A 19,088-nucleotide genomic window follows, 5' to 3' on the forward strand; every position below is an offset into this window, starting at 1 on the left:
CACAATAGACAATTGTGCAGTGGTTACTCTCCTCGACATAAAGCAAACAGCCCAGGGGACAGTAAAGGGTGGATGAAGCCTGTTGCTTTCCTCAGGCACGATGACACTCACTGATGAAGGGGTGTCGACTCAGCAATCAAGAGGGGCAACAGGATATCATTGTGAAATATATAAGAACATGAATTTCAGATAGACACTAAAGCTGTTTAGCATGTTTACAGTAATAAAAGTGTTCTTAAAAGTTTGAGAAGGCAATAATCTTTGTTTTTTTTTAAGGGACAGAGAGAATGCAGTGCTTCAGGCTCAAAATAAATAAGTAAAAATAAATAATAAATACAAATTTTGTGGCAATAATTAAAAATTCGCCTGTGTCCACGTGAGCACACAGCTTCTTACTTTAGTATAGCATAAAAACATATTGTAAAGCACTTTACATTATATAAATACAAACTGTAAGTGTTATATAAATAAATGCAATGGTAATAATAGGAATGTCACAATCTGTGGCATCTTTTTTGAAAAACAATATAACATAATACATCCAAAATGTAAAAAGATGCAGCCTACTCCAGGCTATTTTACTATTTTGCAGCACTGCAAGATGAGTGGTATTTTATTTCAGCTAAGAGTTCACGCAGTGATGTATCAATCTTTTATCGTGAGTTTGCAGGACAGAGTCCACCATACTGGAACTTTGGAAGGCAGAGAAATTAGCATTAGCTAAATCATTTTGATTGAGATATAAATACAGCCAGTGCAAAATAGCAATTTGTTTGCAAATTAAAGATTTTGCTGCACAGGAAACACTGGCATGCACTACAGCTTTTGAACAACCATCTTTTTTTCCTTTAAGTTCACTTTTTTCATCTAAGTTCATTTCAACAGAACAGATAACACAAGAAGAACAATAAAGTTTGTTTAAAATATATATTTTTAGTCAAAGGGTAAGAAAACTTGTAAAAGTTAATTAAAAGTCAAATAACTCAAAGTATTAAGAGTACAACTATATGTATAACATAAACATCTTCAATCCAGTTGTCGTTGGCATTTGGTTTTATCAGAGCAGTAAAAACTCAAATCCCACCCTGTCTTACAGTCCTTTATCAACTGCGATCTGTATAGGAGCGGGACAGCACAAAGCCCAGAGAGGCTGGCCCGTTCCAAAAGACAAGCCTGTGAACAAATGGTTACATGGCAAAAACAGCACAAGAGCTGAACTGCTGAATTTATTTCCTTTTCCCAAGCTTTATTCACAAAGTTGACTCTGCGTGGCCACCCTCCCCAAAATAGGCGGGCGGTGAGGTAAACTGGGGGCCGATGACAGAAGGGGCATAGACAGAACTATTCAGTGTCTTTTGAGGAAAAAATAAAGCTTTGTGAGCAACGGCAGTGGTGGCACATTTGACAGGTCTTTACCAGTCTTCATCTCCTTTGTGTCACTCACATAATGGAGCAAAACACAAACTGAGCCACTGTGGTGATGTGGCCCGGGCTATTAGTCAACGTGACGGCCTTTGGAGATGCTAATGGTCATATAGTGTGTCCTCCCCCGTCTTCAGAAGCCGGTTATCTTACAGCACAAAGGCATTTCGCTTGAGGTCGACTTCTTCGCCCCTATTGAAACGCTACAGAGTCATTAGGTTAAAGTCTTTCTCTTTTTTTCCCCCCGTCCAAACACTTCTCCTACTCAGACTATCCTTTTTTAACAAACGGAGAATATAATCATTCTCAGAGACGAGAGAGAGGCCGGAGCATATGTATGCATGTGGCCCCTCAGGTGCTGGAAAAGAAATAGAGCGCTCTCTATAAAACAGACACCCCGCAATTCCCTCCACACCCCTCCAGCGAGGTAACGATGCCAGTAACAATCAAGGCCTTGTGAAATAGGAGACGATGCCCAGGAGTTAAAGACCTCTTGCCCACTGTGTTATTCATCAGTGTGGGATGGAGCTGAGAGCTCAAGGGCCCCACACTTCCACACATAGCTCAGAGCTCCGGCTCCACGACCCTGCACTGATGAGCACCGGCCACGGAGCACAGAGTCATACCTCAGAGCAAGGGCCACTCACCCCTAACATACATCATTCCAGCTTCATTAGCTGCAGGAAATGCACATTGACGTACACAGACTCACATGCATACAGCATCTAGAAATTGGCTATTATACAGGGATTCAAAATAACAGTTATATACACTTTTTTTTTTTTTTTTTTTTGTCAAATGACCTAGGTTAGTGGTTCTCATTCTAGATATTAAGAGGCAACCAACACACTAGCAAAATGTACCATTCAAAAATGCCTAATAATAAAAATAATAATAATTTACTTACCCTCATTCCATTAAAAACCTGTAAAAATTTCATTCTTCTGAGGAAAATTTGAGATTTTTTTTTCATGCATGTATAATGTTGTTATCAACATTATTCAAAATATCTTGTGTTCCAAAGAAAGAAATGACAAGGTAACGTAATTTTACCTCAAATAAAATGCTTTATAATTTAGCCAGTGTAAAACCAGCTGAGGGAACATGCACTGTATCTGTCAAAAAGTTTACCAGCAATCGTCAAATTAAATCAAGTTAGAAGTTTACACACATTGGATTTTGTCCAAGCCCACCCACTCTGATTAACATACATTTAAAGTGACTTTTATTCCTCCTTTTTTTTTAAACACTAATTTAATAAATAAACCACATCTGATGAGGTATGACAGGCAAACATTAAAATCTACAACAACAAGTGGAAAACATTCTTAAATCAACTGACAGATATTCTGATACAAGCACCACACTCAGATATATTCCCGATGTGACAACAGATCCGTGATTTCAGAGAACTTGGATACTTTTCAAGTACATGTATATTTACCCATTTACATTTATGAGCTACCAGGAACAACGTTGTGTTGTCCTTTACACCCAAAATTATCAGGACATGTGTAAAGTGGATTTTATATAAAACCTAATCAGACCACAAAAATTCTAGGCCGCGAAATATAAAATGTACAAGCAGAGAATTAAAAGTGCACTAAAGCTGAAGACGACTGATGAAAATCAGAACCATTTGAATCTTTCAAAATAAACGGTCATAAAATAAAACAAAACAAAGTGAGAGGAAATGGTGTGCAGAGTCAAAGAAACAAACAAGATATGCCAATGCATTTCCGTCCACCTGTATGAGCAGATGGTGTCATCTGATCTTCTTATAAAGAAATGTTCTGCATCTTTAAGACCAAGCCTCATAGCCGTTTCTTGAGTATATTAAACTTAGCTAAGTGTGACCACAAGCAAATGAGGTGCAGATGAGCTTTACGATACAAACGACTCCATATATCGGTTGCAGATTCTACAAAATAATTACAAAGGATTTAGATGGTGTTTAGATGTTAAGACGTATAATTTTTTACTGTGACTGCACGCCACTAACTGTGAAAAAAACGTGGTGAAAGAACAACTCCAAAATGTGAACGAAGGTGGCAATTGGTGACAAGACATTTTTGAATATTTTCTCTAGTCATAGCAAGGCCAATTAATAAAATATACATTTTACCTTTTGGCTTCTCCATAAACATCACCTTAATTAATAAAGAAAGTCAGGGGAAAGAGAGACCCGGACAAAGTATTTTATTGGGAACGAGGGATTGGGAGATGTGTATGAATGTCTGTCTGACTGGTTTCTCTGGAAAACATGAGTGGCTTTTAAGCACTGGAGGAAGAAAGCCATTCTCCATTCTCTAGCTGAGTAAGTGCTTGTTCTCCAACAGTGATTAAATATGCAGCAAATGTAAAGGGACTCCAGCTCACTTTGCTTACTTTCACTGTTTTTAAGGGAGAAGAACGCGTGTGTTCATGTGTGTGAGAAGACTGAAAGCTGGAGCAGGATACATTAAAAGAGAGAGAGAGAGAGAGAGAGAGAGAGAGAGAGAGAGAGGAGGAGAAGCAGCGAAGATATTCATTTACGAAGGGCAAAGAGCAAAAAATGATGTTGTATTTAATCAGTGCATTTCTCTGTAAGGGCATGACGGTCCAGAAACAAGATGATCCTGAAAGACAAGAGATTAAGAATTATTTAAGTTATTTTATTTTTAATTATTTAATTTATAAGTCATGAAAAAAATAAAAACTGTCACACTATAATGAACATTACATAACATCCCATGCATTAGGGCTGTCCATTGATTTACTTTATGAACACATTATTTTAGATGATGTAGTGTGTTGAATAATTATATTAATAGCCCCAGAATAATAATAATAATAGAAAACAAAAAGTTAACGTGTACTTGGCAGCACCAATTGTTTTATATATTTCATATAAAACTATAAAAAAGTAATATTAAAGTAGAAAAATCATACATTTATATAAATTCGTAAATATGATCGTGAAATATAGATAATATATAAAATATTAATAATTAATTAATTGAAACGTTAACGATTTCTATTCATTTCTCTCTTTAACCATGCAGTAGAATTAAAACCACCTACTGCTTTATTTCTCTTTGTGAAGAGCTTCAATGAAAGCTTCAAGTTTCTCCTGAATTTCACGTACTTTTTCTGTAAAGAGAAATACAAATGTGAATACATCACATACTATTAATTCTGCTATTTCAATAGCACAGAACTCCCATTTGTGACCCTGGATCACAAAAGTGTCAATTTTAAGATATTAAGATTATACACGACCAGAAAGCTGAATAAATAAGCTTTCCATTGATGTATGGTTTGTTAGAATAGGACCAACAGAGATACAACTATTTGAAAATCTGGAATCTGAGGGTGCAAAAAAATCTAAATACTGAGAAAATCGCCTTTAAAGTTGTCCAAATGAAGTCCTTAGCAATGCATATTACTAATCAAAATATACCCCAGTGACTTAAGACTGGTTTTGTGCTCCAGGGTCACATTTGATCTCCTCTGGAATTCATTAGTCTTCTCAAGTTCACGCTCCTCCTGGGAAAAACCCTAACTTGGCCACATTATTGAAAAGACACACTTTAAAGTGGACTCGTATGCATACAAATATTTCTAGATTTTCCTGCAGATTAAGTATCAAGTCGTGTCAAGTCCCACTGTGGGTACATTCTCTGACACCCATACAGCAGATGGTGGCCACTGACAGTTCAATACTCCAAGGTGCGTGCGGTTGAGGAGCAGATGATGAAGAGGTGGTGTTCTATTGCACCTCCTCACCTCTACATGCTACTTCAAAGCCTGTCCCCATGGGTGACAACTTCTAACTATGTGAAAGAGTGAGACGAAGGTAATGAAAAGGTTTTATATATATATATATATATATATATATATATATATATATATATATATATATATATATATATATATATATATATATATATTTATTTCATTTCATCATTTTTTATGTCTTTTTTTTTTTTTTACAGAAATGTTGTGTTCCTCCATGTGACACAGAAAATATCATTCTCCATTTAGAATTGACGTTCTTGCATGGGTGAATCCAACAATGAGGTCTAAGTCACAAAGTATTCCAAAAGAGGAAAAGAAAATAATAGATAATAAAACATTTAAAATGAATTCATTCTTTTTATTTATTTTTTTAAGTAACAATAGTAAAATATCATTTTTAAATAATTTTGCAATAAAATAAATTCAAAGTCCAATTGAGAAGCTCCTAAATCACTTATGAGGTTCAATGACCAGTTGGCAGCACGGCAGCTCAGTAGGTTTTGGATCCGAGCTCTCATGTATGTTATGTACGCATGGAAGACCATTTGTGGCCTAATAGTGTGAGAACAAACAATCTAAAGTCTCATATGACAACAGGTTAACTGGGCTTTTCAAGTGGACATTGGGCTACAAGTTTGTGGCTGTAACTAAATATTGTCATCTGAGGCTCGTGCAGCCGTTTTAGGTGTATTTGTGGTGTGGGGATTCCCCATTCTACTCAGAGCTGTAAGATGAAAGAAATAAGATGGCCTTTGTGGACATCTGACATCTCTAAGATCTGAAATACAATACTATGACCCACACACAACTGCACACGTGCTCACACGCACAAACACACATACTTTCACAAATATCCTGAAGCCTGGAAACATGACCCTTAAGCACCTTCTGCGTGCGCACACACGCACACACACACAATCTTGTGGCTTAGACTTGGAGTATCTGTTTTGTGCCTAGGGACATAAAGAGTAATGGTGAAGGTTAGTCAATGTAACAGGCATTACATTTTGGAGAGGACCTTATGACACAGCTGGTGTGGAAATGAAGCTCAAGCCACCTGCGGTCTTTTTTGAAAAATGCAGGACAACAGCAAGGATAGATAAAAAAAAAATGTATCCCACTGGATAACTGTATGCATTTTAAAAGTTACAAGTTTTTGCATATATTTTTATGGAATTTGTGGCTTGCTTTGTTTAACAGCATGGTTGTACAAATTTTATTACCGTATTTTTCGGACTATAAGTTGCATCTAAGCATAAGTCGCATCAGTCCAAATATACGTCATGACGAGGAAAAAAAAAAACATATTTAAGTCGCACTGGACTATAAGTCACATTTATATAGAACCAAGAACCAAGAGAAAACATTACCATCTACAACCGCGGGAGGGCACTCCTTGTTTTCAGTGGTATGCTACAGAAGCACTGAGCAGCATAGAGCGCCCTCTCGCGGTTGTAGACCTTAATGTTTTCTCTTGGTTCATTTCTTTCGGTTCATGTTAAATACATTTTCATAAATAAGACGCACCAGACTATAAGTCGCAGGACCAGCCAAACTATGAAAAAAGTGTGACTTATAGGCCGGAAAATACGCTAATCAAAAAAGACTTTGTAACACACAAATAGAGACTCAAAAATACTGGATATGGGATGAAATCAAGAGGACGTGATGGAACTACTATGCTGTATGGGCAAATCGCAAGTCTGCAGAAACAGTCAAACTGATAATGTGTGCGTTAACAGCCAATGGAGTTTTAAAGAAGAATGGACAGCTAAGGATGATGCGAACTTGTGTGTATATGGGCTTAAAGTGTCTGAAAAGACTGTGAGAAACATATTTATTTCTGGTTGCCATCTGTTTGTTCCACATGGAGGAACACAGAATGGCGGCCAAGAAAAGGCCAAAACAAGACGGTCTTTTCAGTGCCTCGGAAATGTGACGCGAGAGAACGCTCCTTCCACTGAGCCCGAGAACAGGGTCCAAACTCCATTTAGACCCCTGTTTACCTAAGAGATGAGCTTTTTGGACACATCCATTCATAGGTCTTCTCTCTTTATCTGGTCATGAATATTCCCCATAATCCTCTGGCCCCTGTCCCAGTAGCCTCCTTTTTTGGGAGGTGTGGGGTGGCTTTCTCTCTTTCAGGATTCCTCCTCAATCCCTTCTTTGAAAGGGGGTCTCGCCTGATCTCCACATGAAATGATATCTCTTTCACTCCCACTCTTGCGGGCCTCTAAGCCTCACGGGCCGGATCGGCAGAAGGCTGGAAAAAGCCCTTAATTGACCTGTAATTAGACTGTGAAACAGTGTGGCCGTGGAGAACAGAGGGACGAGGAAAAAAGCGAGAGTCAGGGTACGGGAGACCGCCAAGGAGATGGAGCTGCAAGGAGCTGAAGAGAAACTCAATCCCTTTTGATATAAATGGTAGCCTTGGTATTTGCCATCAAGAAGCATGACCATTAATAGGGAAAATGGGAAAGAAATTAAAATGTGGCAACAGCCTTTTCAGCAGCTCACGTTTCCCACCATGCCTTCCCGGAAACACAAGACTGAAGACTGTCCACAGAAAATCAGTGTCACATCAGGTGTGAACCTGAGTGGTAACAGAGAACTCGGAAATTAAGCTTCTCGAGAAACTAAAAAAGACACGCAGCTAGAAGTTTTTACACAAAAAATTAAATTCCAAACAACTGTTTTTGTGCATTCAATGAAAGTCAGTGGAGTCCAGAACAACTTTAAGCAAATGAAGGTGAGTAAATAATGACAGAATTAAAATTTTCGGGTGATCTTTCTCATTAATGAAACTTCATACATCTAAACATTCACACAGGATCACCGACCAGCATGGGCAGTTTTTCCCACATATCAGCTCTCAGAGTTATCTCGAAAACATATGGCCACACAGAGGAAAGAAACCACTGTCAGAGCTCTGCTGTTAAAACCTCAGGGTTCAACACAAGGGTAGCTTCCAGTTAACCTCAGGAAACAGGCTTATTCGGCTGTGTGAAATCTTACACAAAACCAGTTAAAGTTTTTTTTTTTTTTTTTTTTTGTTTAAACAATAATCCCATCATAGCCTAAAATGTAGTGACAACTAGTAAGCTACAAGCAGGCTGACTTCCCAGAAAAAAACTTCATTGGCATTACTGGCTGAAAATGGCATTCTTGACAAACAAATTTTAACATATATTCCTTCTATCCAAAAAATGACAAAGCCATTTTTTTCCAGCATTTTAACCTCTGGATCCACTTATTAGAATTACATATCTTAGACCACATACCATAGAGCTATACTATTTTGCTAATGCAACCACAATGGAAAATATATCATAGGGATGCACGATAAATCTGCAAAAAAAAATAATGGATACATTAAAGGACAAGGTCATCCAAAAAATTTTATTCTGTCATGTCATTCCAAACCTGTATACAATTTTCTGCAGAACACCAGAGCCCATTGACTTTCATTGTATGATTTTTTTTTTTTTTTTTTTTTTTTTTTTATAACTTATTTTTGTGTTCTAGGTTAAAAAAAAAAAAAGGTAACAAACCACTACAGACTTTTGTAACATTCATCTCAACATACCCAACAGTCAGAACCTTTGAACAACATCTGATGGTGCAACTAATGGGAATTTTCACTTCACTTTTCCCTTAGGCCGCGATAGAGACCCTTGCTTATGAGAGCGGTGCAGACAGCATCTTGTCAACCCAGGTGTACAGTGAACTCCTCACCTCCCCTTCACAACCTCCCTCCAGCCTGGCCTCCAATAAGCATTTAATTACAGGGCTTTGGCACAAGTAAGACAGGGGCAAGTCAAGACGTGGAACAGCCAGAAAACAGTCAACCGGACAACAGAACACTGTTGGTCTATTCCACTGGTGGTCATCTTAAAGGGACAGTTCACCCAAAAATGAAAATTCTGTCATAATTTACTCACCCTCATGTTGTGAGTGCCACATATTCTGCAAAAGATCTTAGTGTTAGTGATCTTAGGATGCTATCTCTTTAATCCCACTTGTGTGGAACCTGGGGTCTCATTTATAAGCGTTGTATATGCACAAAATAGGCATAGAAATAGCGTACGCATTTTTTAAGGTACATGTCGGGATTTCTAAAAAAATAAACTTGGCGTAACGCAACGTACGGACATTATAAACCATGCAACGACTTTAAACTCTGTTTTCATGTCGATATACACATTTACATTAAATATTTCACTCGCATTAAAAGAGTTTAACACTGAAATTACATTATTTTACAAACAACATAATTGTATAATTTCATTAACAATAAACAATTTTCCTGGGACATGTTATTTTAATTAAAGCGAGGAGTGCTATAAGTGCACAATAATTAATCTTTAAACTAAACTACAGACCACATGTTATGAGAAATATTTTAGCGAGAACAATGATCGATGATGCATACTTACTGATGATATTGTGATATTATGGCGGACACTGCTGGATTACTGTACAACCACAGCTGCACGGAGGTGTTAATGTCGTGTAAAGTCATCTCTACTACATTATGAAAAATTCCACTATATTTGCAGGACATAACTAAGAGAAAACGGTAAGGTTTGCTTTTTACAATACTTTTACAATACACTGCAATAAATATGCGTTTATCTGTTTCCACTAAAATAGCTAAAATGTGTTTATCTTATCAGCAACTTACACCGATTCTAGTGTGCGCATGGTTTTATAAGTATGAAAACTCTTTGGCGAACGCAAAATCTAGCTTTTGTTCCTATGTAAAATTTTAGGATGAAATCTATGGAGAATTTTATAAATGAGACCCTTGATCTGTCTGAATATTACACTCATTATAACTGGATATATGTGTGTGCAAAGATCCATAAAGGTTTTTCATCAGACCCTGATTTAATGGATCATTAGGTGGGACATTATATTTAGTGAAGGATGATCAGCACTGGTTAGGAGTTCAACTGTAGGACTCTGATTAGAGAATACACACTTTGTTGCTGCAGTTCACGGAATGCATTAAAGTGATGTGGGGACTGAAATTATAGCTTCAGTAAATCCCTTCTTTTAACTATGAACTGTACAAAGACATGATAAAGGAACAGCACTACGTCATGCAGTGTCATCGCGACTGGTCTAGAAGGTGAGGCATTGCAACAAGTTCCCTATTTTTACTCAGCGAGGAAGGATATGTATGGTTTTCCTATTACCTCATAACAGACTCTCTGACAGATAGATTTATAGTGTGCGGAGGCTTTGAGAACAGCCTTGCAGGAGACCAAATGACAATGGGACTCGATCCTGCCGACCCCTGAGGCACTTTCCATGACGGGACAAATTGTGAAATGGAAATGCAAGTTGTCCAGTTCATTTCCCACTCATTTGACTTCTGCTTCCCCAAGTTTGGGTAGTGTGGGTGACGGCAAAAGAGAGAAGAGGGGAAATACTTCCTTCACTGGGACAACGAGTGTTGAGAGATTTATTCGTTGGAGGCAGGACCATTGAGAGCACTTGGGTGGGGTGGCGGGGATGCGTTGGTGGGAGTGGGCGGTCCATTATCAGCTTGCATGGGAAGACTGGGGCTACAAGCCAGCTTTGGGGGGGGATGCGGCTCACTCCAGCTGTTTTAGAGATGGGAGCGGTTTCCTCTCGGCCTGAAAGAAAGGTTTATTCGTCTTTCTGTCACTGGAGGGGCAGGCCAAAAATATGCTTTTCACATTAGAACGTTGGGGTGCAGGGAATACGGTGGGAGCGTGTGAGAAAGAAGAGGCGAGAGTTGGAAAAGAGAAAAAAACACAGAAGCTGGCCACAGATGAAAGGCAAGTGCATATAACTCCCCATAAATTGATGTGTGACATCCTAAAGCCTGCAGATTTTGTGTTGACTAGGAGTTCATCGGTTTGGTTTTTGTACATGTTTTTGCTGAACTGAACATCTATTTGCATAAATCAATAAAAACAAGTTTCCATGTCAATAAAGCAAGAATGACTCAATGGTTGCCAGCTGAAGGGATCAGAACAAGTGTTCTTTATGGAGGTGCATTATGGCTGTATCACTTTGTACTGCTGTGAGTTAAGAATACTTAAGTTTATTATAAATAAATAGAGAAAAATCAAGTAAAAATATCAGTAAATAAATAAATAATAAATGAACGCATTCAACAGGTTAATGGGGACCACACAATGCCCATTTTCACATTCTTAACGGCATTATTATTGTTAACTAAAACCATAACAAAAAAAACTTTTCATCACTTAAAGTAAAATAAACAACTTAAAAAGTAAAATATAAAACTTAAAACTTTTCAGCTACACTCTAAACAAATTGCTGGGCTGTCTCAACCCAACTCTGAGTCAAATATGGACTAACCCAATAAAAAAAAAATTAAAAATGAAATTAAAAAATGTAACCCAACAGCTGGGTTAGTCCAAATTTCATCCAAAGATGGTTTGAAACAACCCAGCATTTTTAGTTACACAGGCATCATTTGTTTTTAGTTTCAGTTGAAATAATAACTAAAAACTTAAAATACGTATTCAAAATCATATATACATAAAAAAAAACTAATACAATTCCAAAAACAATACAAAATTAATACTGTAACCAAAATCAAAATCAAAACAGAAAATATAAAAATAAAACCTTATTCAAAAACAAATTATACTACAATAGCATTGTTCTTAAGATTTCCTAAACATATAAATGATTATTTCTACAGTTCAGCTCTTTGATGAAACATTCTACAGTCTGGCTAGCTGTGCAACATCACGAGCTGTGACAACACTCACTGGATCAACAGTTCACACCTGAGTTGCAACATATGCACCATACGTTTCGTATTCCAACCTCTAGATAAACTGATAAAAGGCCAAAACAAACAGTTAAGGCAATGATTAGATAGAGGGTAAAACGAGTGAGAGAGAAAGACACTGTAAAGAGGTGTTACACTAGCTTCAGTGGTGACCTAACGCCTCATGCAAACAAAGTTAAACCCTGTGTATACAGAGCTCAGGGGCAGCAACAGTACATTACTACGCAAAGAGGAAACGAAGGAGTGGTTTTCATTGAGCATTAAAACTGGTTTCAACGTCATCCCTTCACAAGGGAGACAAATGGATGCAAAGGTGATAAGGGGGAGTGTAAGACTGACAGCTCTATATACTCTACAGGCAATATGACTTGAAGCATGCCCGCAACCTGTGTCAACTCACGCCTGGCTCCGCATTTAAAACAAATGTAAAATTAGTAATACATTATAATATTCCCTGCTAAAAAAAATAAAATAATAAAAAATAAAACAAAATAAAAAATATTGGACTATTGAAAAAATGTGTATGGATTTAAGGGTTACAATGGGTATTATATTGGCTTTAATGTAAACTATAATGATGTCTGGTATTTGATGGATTCTATTGGTGGGATGTAATCTGGGAGATGGGAAACAATAAAACAACAGTAATTCCTATTGGAATAATGCCCAAAACACACTACAAAAAGGAATTTTGTAATTGTTTTAATGGAAACAATAAGAATTTCTATGATGGTTTCTATTGTCCTGTGCACATGCTGTAGACTTGTATTGCTGCTTCAGGGATGCAAATTTTAGTCCAGGCTATTTTTGCCTTGATTCCCCCTCCCATGTCTCCACAAAATATCCTGTCACCCCATAAAAGTGTGGGTGTTTTTTCAACCTCAAAATGTGGAAAAAACACACTTTGTCTCAAAAGCTAATTTTTGAATGCTTGAGGGCCTTTAAAAAGCTTAAAAAAGAAGTACCCCCCCCCCCCAAAAAAAAGACTACCCTGGATGTTCACACATCATAAAACTAAATAAATGAATAGAAACAAAAAGCCAAGTCTACTACTGTCATACAGATTGACAAGAGAGGGAGTCACATACAACCCAAACTGCTGTAATTGAACTGAGTCTATTAGGTAAATCAAAGCCTCATAAAACCGCCCTGACGTGCCTGCAGTTGCATATTAGCAATTTAGGCAGAGTTCCAGCGGAGGCACAGTGCCATACAGCTGCCCTGGCACAGCGTACACACACACACGACACATCACCCACAGGCAGCAGCCACAGTAACAAGCCTGAATGCAGCCATATTGCACATCTAATCCCATGCATTCCCTCTCACACACACACAATCCCCGAGTGTGAAACCAGAGCAACTCGCTGCCTGCCTGCCTGCAAGTAAGGGCAAATCGCTCTTAACACCAGACTTTACCCCAAGGGGAATTTTTTTTTTCTTTTTGTTAAGGGAAGTGCCCCTTTCCTCCCCCAGCTCCTCATCTTCAAATAGGCAGACAGGTGAGGCCAGGGTCAGCGGCTCAGCTCCCTGCACCTGTGGGAGTGATAGCCCCTCTCTGCCTCATGAGAGCCGGACTCAACCCCTTGCCTAGCCCCAGGTTCCATGAGCCTGTCAATACATCTCTCGCTTTATGAAGGGGGCTGTCAGTTTTTCCAATCTGTCAAGAAGAAAAAAGAAAAAGCAAACAGGGAGCGAGACAGGGAGCGTGTAACAACAGCTCATAGGTGATTTAAAGATCACGGAGCTCGAAATCCCTGTTTCCTAACCCCTCCCGTCTGCTACTGGATTCTGGAATCTTTTCCTGTTGGGTCTTGTATGGTGGGCGACGTGGAATAGATGTGGCTTGAAGAAATATTCCCAAAATGAATCCTTCACTTTCCAACTTCTAAAATCACCATCCAGGAATATATCAGTGGCGTAAAACAAATCAAAAAGATCCAATTTTGTGAACTCTGTACAGTTTTAAGATTGGCTCTACCAAAGGGTCATCAAAGTGAAACGAAGCACAACATTCAGAGTGCTTCGTAAAGAGTAACGAGCTTCACTGATTTGTAAAAACCTCAAGAAGCTCTCCAGAAGTCAGACGTCTATGAGGAGCTTGTCAGAAATGCTGGTCAGAAAGTGATACTTCAAAGTGGATGGAACTTTATGAAGAGCCAACTGAGAGAGTATGCTAGGGTCATTAAAGCTCTGGAAATTTGGGGGTTTTATTTGACAATGTGATTTCTGGGAAGGTGAGAAATGAAAGCTTATGTCTTTTTTAGGTTTTAAGTCCGCTAAAACGGCCCAAGGTACCAAGCAATGGCACAGAAATGTAACATTGCATTTCAAATATGTTTTTAATATGTTTGATAAACTATAATTAAAGAAAGATCTGTCTGTTAAATTGTATGGGTTATTTGCTCTCTTATTGGTTGATTCAGTGTTATGGACTTAATAAATTCTAATTAGGGGGGTGGTGTTCCTGAAATGGCATTATTCAAATTTTATGTCATTCATTAATTACGTTTTTAATGTACAATTAACTCATATGTTGCTTGTTGACTCTACTAAGGTTTGCTAAATTTACTTAAACTTCTTTTGTAAAATGAATTAAATTATTAAAAACATTGTCCAAAACATTGCAAATTAGTTGGACTGACACTATTAAATTAAGCTGTGCCCAACCATAGTAAATAAGTTGAATCCACCTTAATAAATTAAGTTGACCCAACATAATACATTAATTTGGAATAACAGAATTGCATAATGCTGAAATAAACTAAATTAATCATGTGGAAATCCTTTCCATGATTTTTTTATGTTCATTCTTTGTACTGTATTTTTTGTAGTTATATTTCGGGAGCTACTGGGACAGTGATAATGAAAAACACATCACGCCCGAGTCTTTAAACAGGATGTTAACAGAGGCCAGAGATGCTGAAGATGAACACAAAGAGGAGAATATACTAAATACTGTAGCGGGCAGAGCAAGATCACTTTTCACAATGCTCGAAGCATAAGAAGAAAATTATAAATCTTGAATTGGGGTTGATATGTTCTATTAATGTCTCAGTATTAATGTATGTGGTGCGGCTGCATACGTTTGTTTACCTATGTGACACTCTCTAAAATGGTTGTATAACAAATTTATTTTATTTTTTTTACGCACAAAACGTATTCTCGTTTTTACCAATCTCCTTGCTAGGTTTCTGGACGTTGATCATGTTAGCACCCTTGCTGTCAATGGGAGGGTCAGATTCCATCAAAAATATCTTCATTTTTGTTCCGAAGATGAATGGAGGTCTTACGAGTTTAGAACCACATGAGGGTGAGTAATGACAGAATTTTCATTTATGAGTGAACTTTAAGGTTCTTCACAGAAATGTAGATGCCAATATATATATAAAAAAAAAAATAATAATAATAATAATACTGTAATAATAATTTGAGAGTAGAATACTGGTGTTTGAAACCAGGCCAGACTGAAAACCTCACTGTTTAAGTGGTTTAAGAATGTAAGAGGTGAGCACAGTTGAAATAAGATCATTTGTTCTCTCTGAGAGGAAGCCGGGACAGTGCATCAGAATACATCAAAAGCTCTTGGAACATGATGCCACCTCACACAGGAAAGGCAGCAAGGCCAGACAGGCCCACAAATTCCTCCCCGCTATTTGTCAAAGAAATTGGAAATAACCAGGATTCTGTCCAAACTCATGTTCTTTGCACATCCCTTCAGGATGTGGGAGAAACTGCAAGGGTAGCCCACAAAGGGTGGCAAAACTGTTGTTGCACTGACAAAAACATCACCGTTTGCACAACACCACATTGCATAAATTGTGTATAGACAGAACAGATAATGTAGCATGCTTACACTAAACACATCTGCAAACCTCTGGCCTTACAACTATAATCATGCTTTTGATTTATCCCATGTACACAAAACGCCAAATAGAACAGCTAAGATAGCCAAATAGTCATTTTCTACCTCAAACTGTAAACAAAATGGTCAACGATGCTATGACGAAAACAGCTGGGTCTGAAATTATTGAATTCATAAGAAAGCTTCTGCTTCAATTTAGAAAATAAAAAATATGCATTGCAGTCAGATTCATGCTTAATGTGTATTAATTAACAAAATGCAATGTATTATAAGGCCTGTCAACAGATTAAAACAATAAATCAATTAATGACTACATGTGCATCGATATTCCACCAGTGAGAATTATTAAGTATTAAATGGCATTACATTTATTTTACTATTTTTTTACTTTAAAAATTGTTTTTTTTTTTGTTTGTTTTTTCAAAACAAAATCACGTATTTTTAAAAGTCATAAACTTAAAATATTAATGCCGTTTATGCTGTTAATCTCAAAAGTGACCATTCTGGTGGGCCTAGTTATTACTTTTGTTAAACGCAGCCATTGTTTTTCACATCATGGCAACCATTATTAACAATCCAAAAGCTGTCACTGCAGCCCGCTCTCTCTCTCTCAGAAAGACTGACTGCACCTTAATAGAGTGACCATGTTGTTTTGTGCAGTGGCAACAGTTAGGGCACTGATGCATGCATGCCCAGACTTGCTTTTATTAGCATAACAGCCACTTCTTGGGAGGTCATGCTTGTGTTTTCCCTAAATGCTGGTTGTCCACCAGGCAACGTCATGCCTTACAGCACAGGAATCCACTCAAAGGGTTACCCAACGCCAAGCATCAGGCTTCAACGGTAGAGGGCCGGACATCTACTTAGACTAGTGGACATGCTCACGGGACCAAAAACAGCCCAACATCCTGGTCTTCACATTTAGGGAGGGACAAAACAGATCAAGCTCTCTTTGGTACATTTCTGTCCTAAAAGACAGTGTCCGAAATACTTAAGGCCTGTTCATACCAAGAACTGTAATAATAAAGACACTATAACACTATTGAATCACACTAATGCACAATAATAGTTTATTATAAGCACAAGCTTGGGTGGATTCTGATTTGCTTGCAATGTATTTATTGTTCATTAGCTTGATTAAATCATTCTGAAAGTGATCACAATATAATTTCTCTCTGCCATTAAAGTTGTTATTGTGGTGTGGGCTTCCCCATTCTCGTAGCATTAGAATGATAATCAAAACTTTATAGTTATCGTTTGTTACCATCCTTGTTGTGAACAGGTAGAATATATAAAACTGGATATCAAAACATCTGGGTGAATGTGTCTTAGTCAACTGCAAAGACACTTAAGTTCCGCAACCTATTCAAAAGAGACAGTGCTCGGTAAACATTTAGAGAGGCCTCTTATATATGCAAAGCAATTCTTCATCAAAAAGACAGAGAGGCTCTTTACGACTCAAGACGCTGTATGGGCAGACCATTGTGTCTCAGCACACATTAACCTGGGCGGCAGTGCCATTACCTCACTCTCTGTTATCACAGTAATGACAGCATGTGTGCGCGAGTCGTGTGTCTGCGCGAGATCAAGTCTGAGCATGTCAGTCGTGCCTCCACAAATTGCTGCTTTAATCAACGGAGTGTTTAACATTAACCAGGGCTGAAGACATGACAGACAGCAGGCAGTGTGCAGCCAGGAGCTCTCTCGCACTGTGAAGGGCAATTAAGGGTTCAAGCCTCAACAGAGGAAGGAACAGGAAAAAAAAAAATAAGAGGGAGTGTGAGAGTGTAGAGAGTGTGGAAAGTTATCTATAACCTATTCGGAACGAATATCAATTAAAACAGGTTAGAAGCTACAAAATTCCAGCCGCAAATACCTGACACTGAGGTTTTGTTAACCATTTTGACACAAAATATCACAAAAAAATAATTACTAAATAAACAAAAGTCATAATTGTCGATTATTCCCTTGAAATTGTAATAGCGATTATTAATAACGGTTATCACAATTTACATTGAATGATGTTTATACCATTGTTTGATGCAACTGCATGCCGTATTTCTATATGAAAATTAACAAGCTGAAAACACTAACTCAAAAACCTTTAGTGCTTTTCTATAGTATTAATACAAACATTGGATTGTTTTTTTCTTTTAAGATATAAAAAAGTAAAAAAAAAAAAAAAACGGTATTAAAATGTTATACTAAATTTAAATAAATGGGAAAAACCCTTAAGATAACATGTAGAAAAATAAACACATCTTAAGCACGCAGAATAACATGAGTCGTCTTTGAACGATTCATTGGTGCTTTGAACAATTACGTAATTGTGGAGGCGTGATTAGAAATTCGATTAATTGTGCAACCCTAATTAAAGCACTAAAAATAATGTAAAATACACATCAAAAGTATTCCCAAAAAAAAAGATTAAAGAATTTCTATAAACGCAACATGAATGGAAATGTAATGCTGGAGTGAAATTTGATAATTGGTTAAATGATCTGTTATAGATAACACAAAAGTACTCAAGTGCAAAACAACACTGCCCTCTGGTGGTCGCCCTGTCTTGCTGCTGTTTCAGGGACTAAATGGTGAAAACGTATGAGGATGGACTTACTGAGGTCTTCTGCCAACTGAACCCTCCTGCCTGTGATCAGCTGGCCTTTCTTCTCAGTATCCTCTCCAAAGTCCTCTAATACTTCTTTAACGTTCTTCTCCAAGCGCCGCACTGCACAAAAATACAAATAAAAAATTCACCGATTTGAGTTGCTTGAACACGGAACGTCTTGATAGTAGTCTCAGTCACTGTTCCCTACCACTGAAGCCTGTTTAATTCATAACATGAGATGATTCGTGCTAAGCAACCAGAACTAAAGGCTTGAGAACCCACAGACGTACCCTCTGTATTAGTGAGCTGCTGTCTAAGAGTATTGGCTGTGATAGCCAGCATCCTCTGGATCCTCCAGAAAAGAACCACATCATTGCACTCAAGCTGGAACACAGAGAAATATTTGAAACAATTAGATAAACAGAACCTTTTACACTAAAACGAACTGCTATTACATTTTACAGAAACTGTGTGTTTTTTATAGTACAGAAGCACAACATTTTCTTTGGCTGAAAGATTATATATTACAAGTAGAGCAAATTCCTTTTCTTTTGTTATGGATAATTTATAATATTTGGTTGAATAAATTAAAACAAATGTATTCCACTTAA

The 19,088-nt window shown here is 37.6% G+C and overlaps 1 protein-coding gene across 6 annotated transcripts in view; it reads right to left on the reverse strand.

Annotated features, from left to right (window-relative positions):
* Positions 1-2,630: 2,630 nt before the first annotated feature.
* Positions 2,631-19,088, reverse strand: part of LOC128015694 (dynamin-like 120 kDa protein, mitochondrial) — a 36,210-nt gene continuing 19,752 nt past the window's right edge. For all 6 annotated transcript variants that reach the window (XM_052599743.1, XM_052599740.1, XM_052599739.1 and 3 more), the window contains 4 exons: positions 18,768-18,861; positions 18,487-18,597; positions 4,486-4,554; positions 2,631-4,040 (listed from right to left, as the gene is read on the reverse strand). In XM_052599743.1, the coding sequence (XP_052455703.1) occupies positions 4,490-4,554; positions 18,487-18,597; positions 18,768-18,861 (270 nt within the window). In that variant the 3' untranslated portion in view covers positions 2,631-4,040; positions 4,486-4,489. The remainder of the gene's footprint in view (positions 4,041-4,485; positions 4,555-18,486; positions 18,598-18,767; positions 18,862-19,088) is intronic.

The sequence above is a fragment of the Carassius gibelio genome, chromosome A6, assembly GCF_023724105.1.
Source record: "Carassius gibelio isolate Cgi1373 ecotype wild population from Czech Republic chromosome A6, carGib1.2-hapl.c, whole genome shotgun sequence".
NCBI classification, from domain to species: Eukaryota; Metazoa; Chordata; class Actinopteri; order Cypriniformes; family Cyprinidae; genus Carassius; species Carassius gibelio.